General features: G+C 52.2%; 1 protein-coding gene across 3 annotated transcripts in view; it reads right to left on the bottom strand.

Moving 5' to 3' along the window:
- Positions 1–8,386: 8,386 nt before the first annotated feature.
- Positions 8,387–9,980, bottom strand: part of Taf1b (TATA-box binding protein associated factor, RNA polymerase I subunit B) — a 34,037-nt gene continuing 32,443 nt past the window's right edge. Inside the window, exons 13-15 of one of the 3 annotated variants that reach the window (XM_063254283.1) lie at positions 9,905–9,975; positions 9,028–9,337; positions 8,387–8,793 (exon numbers count right to left, since the gene is read on the bottom strand). In XM_063254283.1, the coding sequence (XP_063110353.1) occupies positions 8,595–8,793; positions 9,028–9,337; positions 9,905–9,975 (580 nt within the window). In that variant the 3' untranslated portion in view covers positions 8,387–8,594. Of the gene's footprint in view, positions 8,794–9,027; positions 9,391–9,904; positions 9,976–9,980 lie in introns of all 3 variants that reach the window. The other 2 variants (XM_063254284.1, XR_010049111.1) reach the window with 2 other exon arrangements.

The following is a 9,980-nucleotide window of genomic DNA, read 5'->3' as shown; positions in this document are numbered from 1 at the left end:
CCTGGGGCTAGTCCCGCTGACCTGTTGCCCTGTCACTCCATTGTCTGCTCCATTTACTGTCACCTCCCCACCCCAAGCCCGGACCCAACAGGAGAGGCGCCTGAGTGCCAGCTAGGGTCCCTGATGAGCTAAGCTGGCCAAATTGGCAGCCGCGAGGTGCGGAGAAACGACGGTTTCCGGGGAGCCTGGTGGAGTGGGGCTTTGAGCCGGGGTGAGGCCTGGGCATCTAGGCATGGCCGGTTGGGCCCAGAACAGGAGGGGGCTCGGTGGAGGGAATCGGTCCCTGAAGGCTTTGAGAGGACTTAGGGTTGCACCCTGAGAAGGGGGTGTGGTGTGAATGGGCAGCTATGGATCTCTCTTGATTTAAAATAAGCGCCCCACCCCACCTCCGCAGCCTGTCCCACATTTGTTATTATTTGATTTTTTTTCTTTTTTATCGGTACCAGGGATCGAACTCACGACTGCCTGCTTGCAAGGCAGGCGCTTATGCCGCTGAGCTAAATCCCCAGCCCCTATTATTTGATTTTTTGATGATGGCCATTCCTTTTGGGGCGAGATGGAATCTTGGCACAAGGATAAACTTGAGGAATTTGCAGGAAAATAGATGCACTTTGAGATCCCCAGATTAAGGGAAGTAAACCAGGCTCATACGCTTCAATAGGACATGGCTTCTCTTCTATGAAAAACCCAAAGGATAAAAAGCAAAATAAAAGGTAACCGGAAGTAGAGAAATTAGGGTGATTTTTGTTTCCTTTTGTCTTTTGGATCTTTCTCAAATGAGTAAGGGATGGAAAGAATAAAGAAAGGAAAAAAAGGAAACAGCGTTTGTGACTGGGAAGAAGACCAAGAATTGCAAGGGGTGGGAGGAGAGGGGTAGGACAGAAAAAAAGAATTATTTTTGAGTTATGCACACACCTCCTCCTCACAATGAATGTGATCATTTTGCAAACATGGAGTCATCACAGATTTAAAAAATAAAATAATCTGGGGCTAGGGATGTAGCTCAGGGCAGAGCGCTTTATGCACAGCACAAGGTCTGGGTTTGATCCTCAGCTTTGAAAACGGATAGACATGGGGGCTGGAGGTTTAGCTCAGCGGCATAAGCACCTGCCTTGCAAGCAGGCAATCCTGAGTTCGATCCCCGGTACCGATAAAAAGGAAAAAGACAAAAAAAAAAAAAAAGGAAAAAAGAAAACGCATAGACAAAATTCACCTGGCCATTGAGCAGTCGGGACCAAACAGGTGGCCTCTGAGGTAACAGGAGCATAAGCTCCGGATGGCCCAGTGGAGGTGGTCAGGGAAGCGGGGAATCCTGGTAGATTGCTAATTCACAAGCAGTGGGATGTGGTGAAACTGCCTGTGGTGTCTGAGTGCCCAGTGGGACTCCAAGGCTTTCAGTTGAGCAGCTGGAAGCAGTGAGTCGCCCTTTGCTGGGAGGGGTGCGGGCGACTTGGGGAGAGTGGGAGGCTTTTTGATGAGAGACAGAGGAGATGGGTCCCCTAGGTGGTTAGCTGTGAGACTGGGTCTCTGGGAGAAGTCTGGGCTGGAGCTGGACTTGGGCCAGGCTCTCTCCAGGCTACAAAGGAGGGGAGAGGGGGGGACCGGCCTGGAGCCTGGCGCCGAAACAGTGGACACTGAGAAGCAGGGGAACCCGCGGTGGAGACAGGAAGCAGAGACATGGGTCAGGAGAACCCAGAAGCATGGGAGTCAAGGCCAGTGCGCAGCGATCCACTGGCCTGTGCTGGAGACCAGGCATATGAAGGTTGCCCTGTCCAAGTCAGCTCCACCTGCCCCTTGTCCCCAGCACTATTGTTCCTGTTCCCAGGTCTGGAACCCAGGTGGCAACCATAGCTCCACTTGTCCCAACCCCTCCTGTCCTTGTCCTGCAGCCCTGGAGACAACACGGGAGCCTTGCAGCCTGCTCTTTCTTCTGATGCAGTAATTTCCTGTTTCAATTATGCTTTCAAAGTGAACTAATTTAGCCAGGCCTGGTGGGGCACGTGCCTGTCATACTAGCACTGAGGGAGGCTGAGGCAGGAGGATCATAAGTTTCACCCTACCCTGAGAACTCTGTGAAATGAGTGAGACCCTGTCTCAGAATTAAAAATAAAAAAGGGCTAGGGACAAAGCTCAGCAGAATGCTCCAGGGTTCCTGCTCCAGTGCTGCATAAAATCAAAGTAAAATATAGATTCCATGTTGCTCCATATACTCCCACAAAGCCCAGATACCTCAGGGGCTCGGTGCCCCTTCTAACCTGCCTTCAGTTTTTAAACTATGACAGAGTAGTGTTGATAGTTTTTGCTCTAATTTTTGATTCAGGGTCTCACTAGATGGCCCAAGCTGGCCTCTAACTCCTGGGTTCAGGAGATCCTCCTGCCTCAGCCTTTCAGTCTCTGGGACTCTGGCACACAGTGCTGTGTCCAGGCTGGTAGTATTTTGAAAGAAGAATTTTTGAAAGTGGCTAAGTAGCTTCCTAAGGCACAGGCTCTGCAGTAGGAAGCTAACTTGAGGCCCTTCTCATGATGAAGATGACAAGGTCCTCAGGGACCTGATCAGGGCAGGTGGCAGATCAAGTCATAGTCCGGGCTCCCTCACAGGCCTCTTCAAACATCAAGACCATCTCAAGAGAGCCCCTCTCTGCAGGTCTTGGTAGAGGAAATGGTGGTAGAGGCCAGCTGGTCCCTGCAGTGCCCATGCTTGGAGACCACTGTTGTGACAGCCTGAGTCCCAGATCCTCAGGAGCATCCAGGTCCTTCTCCATCTGCCCCGATGTCTATCCCATGAGAAGCCCCAGCACCCTGTGCCCCTGTCCTAGCATCCCCTGGATGTGTTCTGAATTCCACGTCCACTCCATCCGGCTGTCCTGGTCTGTATTTCTTCAAATGTCAAGGCCACCAGGAATGCTGGTGCGCACCTGTCATCCCAGGACTTGGGCTGAGGCAGGAGACTGCTGCACATTTGTCAGCCCGGGCTACATAATGAGCAGACCTGAACTGCACAGTGAAACCATCTCAAAAACTGTAAGATGATCACAGCAGAGCAGCCACTGTCCTGACACCCAGCCTCTGTCCCACCCAGGCCACCACGGCAATTATGTCACTGCTTTTGCAGAGGGCCAAGAAAGTCCCCATTCTGGAGCAATGGAGCAGGGGAGGAAGCAGTGCAGGGCTCTGCCCTCCCCTCCATCCCTGTCACTCAGGAGAGGCACTGAGCCTCTGAGCCCCAGGCTCCTCCTCTGTGGACTTCAGGGCAATAATACTGATGACCAAGCTTGTTGTGGTGGTCACACCTGTGATACTGGCATTCTGTTTTCCTTTTTGAGACAGGGTCTCCCTCTGTAGTCCAGGCTGGCTTTGAACTCACTATGTAGTGCAAGCTGGTCTCAAACTTTCAGTGATTCTCCTGCTTCAGCCTCCTGAGTGCTAAGCAGGGGATGACAGGTGCACACCCCCCACCTGGCTCATATGTCGAATTCCTAGTGTCCTCAGTCCCACTGTGGTGAACGTGCTTGCTGGGGAAGGCTTTGCCCTGTTCTGAGCCATCCTGCCCCTGCTGGGGATCTGGCAGGTCTCATTAGCTACCTGGGCTTTGATCCAGATGCGATCCAAGCAGCCAGGGGGCCCCGGATGGATGGCAGCAGGGAGGCTGCTGACGCTGGGCGTTGCCGACTGCTGGCACCTGGAAGGACCTAGATACCTGGCGTTCCTGTCTGATGGCTTCACCGCCATCCTCAGTCATTCTAGTAAGGGCCCTGTGGTTGCAACACAGCGCCCAGGAAACCTCAGGCCTAGGTGCTCTGTCTTGAGCCTCCCTGAGCCTTGATGCTGTGACTAAAAGGGTCAGGCATAGCCACCAGACACTGCCAGCCAAGGAGCACACCTGAGACAGGCTCATTGGCCCACGTCCCCCACTAAACGCAGGCCCAGGCCACTGGTGGTCAGAGGTCTCTGGTATTCAGTGGGAAGAGCTCAGCTCACTTGCTAAGCGGACCCATGTAAAGAGGGGCTGTCACATACCCAAAGGGGACATGTCATTAACCTAGATTTTTCCAGCAATTTCCTGAAGCTCACATTTCCTTTACTTGAAACTCCGGTGTATGTGTGAACCTGGGAATCCATCCCAGAGCCTTTACACTGAGCTACATCCCCAGCCCTTCTTATTTTTTATTTGGAGTCCTTACTAAGTTGCAGAGTTACCCACGGAGCTGGAATTTGTATCCTCCTGCCTCAGCCTCCCAGAACTCTGGGAGGATCGGCTTGCCCCTCCCTGCCCAACTACTCAAATATTTCTGCACTTTTTTTTTTCTCTGTCTTTTCTCAATCATGATATGATCAATTCCACTACTTGAGATTTTGAGTTACTCCTTTGGGGATAATTAGAAAAAAGAAGACCAAGGGTTGGGAAGGGAAAAAGGGAAAAATCCAGAGAATCTGGTGATAAGCAGCGGCAGGGCGGGGGGTGGGATCTCGGTGCCCCGGGTGGTTCCCAGGAGCAGGCGGGCAGGCGTGAGCTGCATCTGCAGCATGCGACAACCTCAACCTCGGGGAGCTCCCTGGATGTTACTTACCTGGATCCCCTTTAATCCTTCCCATCAAAGCTCTTTAAAGCCTTGTAAAACCCAGGCTTACTCTGCTCTGGGGCCAGCTCAGGGTCAGAGGGCAGGAGAGGAAGGCAGAGTAGAGCTTGGAAGGTTTCGGAGGAGCCAGGGAGGCGAGTGCCACACCAACACCCTCGTTTCCTTTGCTGACTCATTTTGTGGTACTGGGGATTGAATGCCCCGGGCCTTCACACTGAACTGCAGCCCCAGTCTCTTTTTAAACTTTTTTTTTTTTTGTCTTTTTCATTTTTATCGGTACCGGGGATCCAACTCACGACTGCCTGCTTGCAAGGCAGTGTTTATGCCGCTGAGCTAAATCCCCAGCCCCCTCTTTTTAAACTTTTGAGCAGGGTCTTGCTAAATAGTGCAGGCTGGGTGCTAACCTGTGGTCCTCCTGCCTCAGCCTTGCAGAGTTCTGAGATTACAGGTATGCAAAGCTGTGCACTTGGCCAGGCTAAAACTCATTTTTACAAACGAGAGGTAGGAATGTCCCAGATGTGCGCTTTCCTGCATTTCTCAAAAGCACTCTGATCCCTTAACCACAGTCTTCTGGCCCCCAGGCCAGGGTGTGCACGTCTGTCTGCCATCCCGTGGCTCCATCCAGACGCTGGTGTCCTGAGCAGATGTCACGTCTGATGGAGGAGGGGCTCTGAAAGGAGATGTGGGTGCTGCACATAGAAAGACACAGAGGGATGTCCCAGCACCGCCTCAGGGGACGAGCTGCCATGGCTTGCCTGAGACAGGGATGGTGGTGGTGTAGGAGCCGCACTCCAATGACCTCCCAGGCCCAGCTACTGGGCCCGTAGACAACCAGGAGCCATCAGAGGACGTGCGGCCCCAGAGTGTTATTAAAGCTATTTTTGGAAAAGAACTGGCTGAGGAATGATAACTGCCTGGAGAGGAGAATGGTGTTGCAATCCCGGGGAGAGAGGTGAGAGGGCTTGAGCTGGGCAGTCACTATGTGGGCGGGAGGCGCCGGCTGAAGTGTCCAGGCAAAGACTGATGAGGGGTTGGGGTGGTGGTGGTGGGGGGGTTGGAGATTTATAGATGGGGTGATCAGGAGAAGGGTGAGGTCATCAAGGGGAGAGGCAGGGAATGCAGAAAAGGTCTGCTGCAGACGAGGGGATTGGTGAGAATTTTCTCTTGTCACAAATGCTAGTGGGGGCAGCCCAGGGTACTGAGACTTCCAGTTGCTGGCACCTGAGAGAGACAGTCTCAAAGGGCAGTGCTGTGATTTGCAGATGGGCTCTGTGGCTTCCCGGTGACCCTCGAAGATCATTGGCCCCTCCAGGTCTCAGCGTCCTCCGCTGTGAAATGCACTGGCCACACTGCAGGGCCACCCAGGGGATGGCGTGAGGGGGTGGAGGATGGTGCCTCAGGCCACAGGCACCAGACTGGCGCTGGGCCTGAATCCGACCTTCACACTGAGCCTATCCCTTCCCTTTTTGTGATTTTTTGGTTTTGTTTTGAGACGGGGTCTTGCTAAGTCACTCAGGCTGCGCTTCAGCTTACAACTCTCCTGACTCAGCTTCCCAGAGCACTGCGGTTATAGGCGAGCTTCCGCCTACATTTATTATTTTTATTTTTTTAATCCTTCATGTATGCATTACATTTACTATTTATTATTTGGTGGTGCTGCGGACTGAACCTGGGGTCAAGCACGTGGCAGGCAATCGCTTTGCCACCTGCTGCAAAAATGAGCCCTAGTTTCCCTTCTGTCTAAAAAGAACTTCGATTTGATTCAAGGTGCCATCCAGAAGGCAGAGCCCTGCCCTGTGAGGCCTGCATGGCAGCACTGCTAAGGGTGAGTGCTGTGTCTTCTGGCGTCTGTCTTCCTCATCTGCAGACCTGCTGACCGCCCCTTGGGTACAGGGATCTCCCAGAAGTCTTGGGGGTGCCCTGGGTGTGGAGCTAGGCCACAGGACCTGCACAGGTAGGCTGCACCGCCTGTCAAAAGTAGGCTGTGCTGAGCCGGTCGTGGTGGCTCACACCTGTAATCCCTGCAACCCTGGAAGGCTGAGGCAGGAGGATCACAAATTCAAGCCCAGCCTGGGCAATTTAGCCACACACTGTGGAGAGGGGAGGGGAGGGGAGGGGAGGGGGGGGAGGAATGGAGAGGAATGGAAAAGAAAAGGAAAGAAGGGATAGGGACCAGGAGCTAAAAGAAAAAAGGAAGAAGGAAAGAAAAGAACACACTGCAGATGCAGGAGTTGAAACCACCAGTGCTCAGGTCGCCTGGGAAGTGGCAGGTGTGGTGACGTCATGGGGCAGAGCCTTGCCCGCAGCCCTTGGGTGACACAGAGCTGGCTCGCTGCAGACACCCAGGGGTCGGGGGCCGAGGGGCCAGGCGATCCTGTATGGCTGTGAATCCCACTGTGGGCCCCCAGCCTGGCAGATACCTTTCGTGGAGACTTTTTTTTGGTCCCCCCACCCAAAGGAGGGCAGTCACAGGGCTAAAAGGAGGAGGGTGTTTTTCTCCTTAACCACCCCTCCCCACAGTATTGCAGCCTGAACCCAGGCCCTTTGCATTGAGCTATAGCCCAGGGCTTAACCTTGTGATTTTCCTGCCTCAGCCTCCCAAGATCACAGGGCGTGTATAAAAATATACACACATTGTTCGATGGAAAGAAACAGAAATTTAGGAAGTTGCTGCTGCTTACCTGATGTCACCCCACTCCCTTCCTTCCAGATGGTTCACATGTCCATCCGGGGAGAGGATGGAGACCCGAGGTCACTTGGGGCAGGTCTGGGTCGGGCCTCTGCCACTGAACTGAATCTCAGAAGGTAATTAATAAGGATGCAGGTGGGGAAAAAGGTCACCGCATTAAGTGGTATTCAACTTTGGGATTCCTCCTGGAGCCTGCATCACCCCGTCCAACCCAAACAGCCATAAAAACCAGATTAATTGTTTAGAAGGGCAAAAGGCCAAGTGAGCTGAAATAGCAGGTTCTCCATTTATGAAGTCAACAAAACCATCTTTGTGTGCGCTTCCTGGAGCACCGCGTTCACCGCAGTGACTCTGTGCGTGACCCCGCTGCAGGGGCCCCGGATGGGCTGGGCACAGGGCGCCCCTCATGCACGTGCTCAGCTTGCAATCGCACAGGCCTGCTAGGTCCAAAACTGCCAGTCGCTTAGGCAATATAGAATCACACACAGTTAACCTCCTGCAGTACAGACACTCCATGGACTGTGCTACAGCCACTTTCCATACAGACATGCATATACATATATACTTTTTTTTTGGTGTTTCAGACAGTGGCTCACTACACAGCCCAGGCTGGCTTTGAACTTGCAGCGACCCTCCTGCCTCAGCCTCCTCATCTCCTCGAAGTGATGGGTCTTTCTGTGCAAAGGCTGGGTGGATTTAACACTGCTCTTTTCTTCTAGGTGGCTCTCTCAGGTAACAAAGGCACCTTACCAATGAGCTCACTGCCTCTGGTTGCCAGATGCCAGGAGGCAGGTCCTGGAGCTGCCCTCCTCCACTCTGGCTTTAGAAGTGTCTGCAGCTGGCTGTGGTGGTGCATTCCTAGAATCCCAGTCCTTGGGAGGCTGAGGCAGGAGGATTGCTACTTTCAGAGTGAGATCTGTTTCAAAAACAACAAAAAACCAAAGTCAACACCAAAATCACAATGAATGCAGCTGAGCATGGTGCAGTTTGTCTGTGATTTCAGCATTCACGAGGCTGAGGCAGAAGGCTTGCCACAAATTCAAGGCCAGCCTGAATTACCCAGTGAGACCCTGTCTCAAAACACCAAAACCGAAATCCAAATAAATACAGCAAATAAAAATTTCTGGATTTACATAATTTATTGTTTTAACTTTTTCAAAGAACATACATCACTTAAAAAAATAAATGCAAAGTTTGCTCATTTTGTAATACACATATTTACAAGCTTGTTCCATCTCTACATGCGGTAAAATTATATTTTCCACAATTCCACATTACTGTCACTTGCAAAATATTTTTCCAACAAAGTCTCCATTTTCGTTGGTCCACTATCTTCTTCCTTTCCTGGATCTTGGGTTCTTTTTGGCTTCATTGTATTTCTTTTTAAAAAGCTTTTTTTCAATTAGGCTCACTTCGTCGTGGAGGAGGGCAGCCTTTACTCGCAGCAGGAAGGCGAAGAGGTTTAGTAGAAACTGATAGCTCAGGGAGAAATTGGACTCTTCGTAGGTGGTCACGTGTTTGCAGTAGCTGGGAGAGAAGGGCAGGGAGTGGGTTACCTTCCTGCCGTAACTCAGAAATGTGCTGGGCGTGGTGTGGAGGGCACATCTGTGGTCCTAGCACTCGGGAGGCCAAGGCGGGAGGATCACTGCTAGTTCAAGGCCAGTATGGGTCACATGGAGAGACCCTAACTCAAACCCAAACCCACCACAGATCGAAACGACTGCCCTCGACTATAGCCCTGAGCTCTGAAGCATCACCTACCTTCTGCAGAATTTCTGGGTGCTCAGCCAGTATAAGGAGTTCTTGGTCACCAGTGCCTGGCCTTTTTTTAGCAGGACACCCCCAAGACTGTGGCTGTGGAAACAGGGCCGGCCGGGGTCGCCTTCGGCCCAGCTGAGCTGGAAACTCGCAGCGCTTTTCTTCGTCACGGTTGGGGCTGGATCCAGCAGGGTGCTGAACTGCTTCTGCAGATTAACCACCACTTCTGGAGATGCAAGGAAAAGGGAGGTGTGACGCACGCACACAAGCAGTGCCACGTTACACGCCAGTCTGGTGCGCCGGCTTCCTGGTTCTGAGAGAACATTTCACAGCAGAGAATGAGGGTGGCACTGGGCAAGACAGAAACTGGATAAAGGGCAAAGAACCACGTAAGAAAACACCATTACAAATGGCAAATTTGAGGTATAGTTTATCCAGATTTAAAGAGAGCTGAGAATGGTATGCATGTCTGTCATGCCAGCACTCTGAGAGGCTGAGGCAGGAGGATCACAGGTTTGAGACCACCTTGGGCAACTTCATAAGATCGTGTCTCGAAATAAAATAATCTTTAAGAAAAGGCTCATAGTGAAAGCCCTGAACTTGACCTCCAGAACTGAAAAAAAGTGCAATCTGGAGTGAGAGTCTCGCAACAGTTCACATAGCCCGAGGTCTGGCATCTTAGATTGTGCTGCTGTGAACTATGCAGTGGCTAAGGGCACAGAGCCTGAGAACTCTCGCAGCGGCCGAGGTTCTCTGGGGAACTCTCCATCTCGGACGTTTCCAGGAAGCATGCACTTGCCCTGGGCCCTCAAGTGTCAAGCCATCTTCGTGGCAGCTCCACAGCATCCCCACCACCCGGTTATCTGGAAGCCCGACTCACCCCTCCTCTTGTAGGCCACAGGCTTGTCAATGTGGGAGTGGTAGAGTGGCTTTTCGCTCTTCCACATGTACCTGTG

This window comes from Cavia porcellus, unplaced genomic scaffold (genome assembly GCF_034190915.1).
Source record: "Cavia porcellus strain 051 isolate PalLab524CR breed Dunkin Hartley unplaced genomic scaffold, mCavPor4.1 scaffold_8, whole genome shotgun sequence".
Lineage (NCBI taxonomy): Eukaryota > Metazoa > Chordata > Mammalia > Rodentia > Caviidae > Cavia > Cavia porcellus.
Note: the sequence above shows the minus strand (reverse complement) of the source record. Positions and strands in the feature narration are given on the sequence as shown.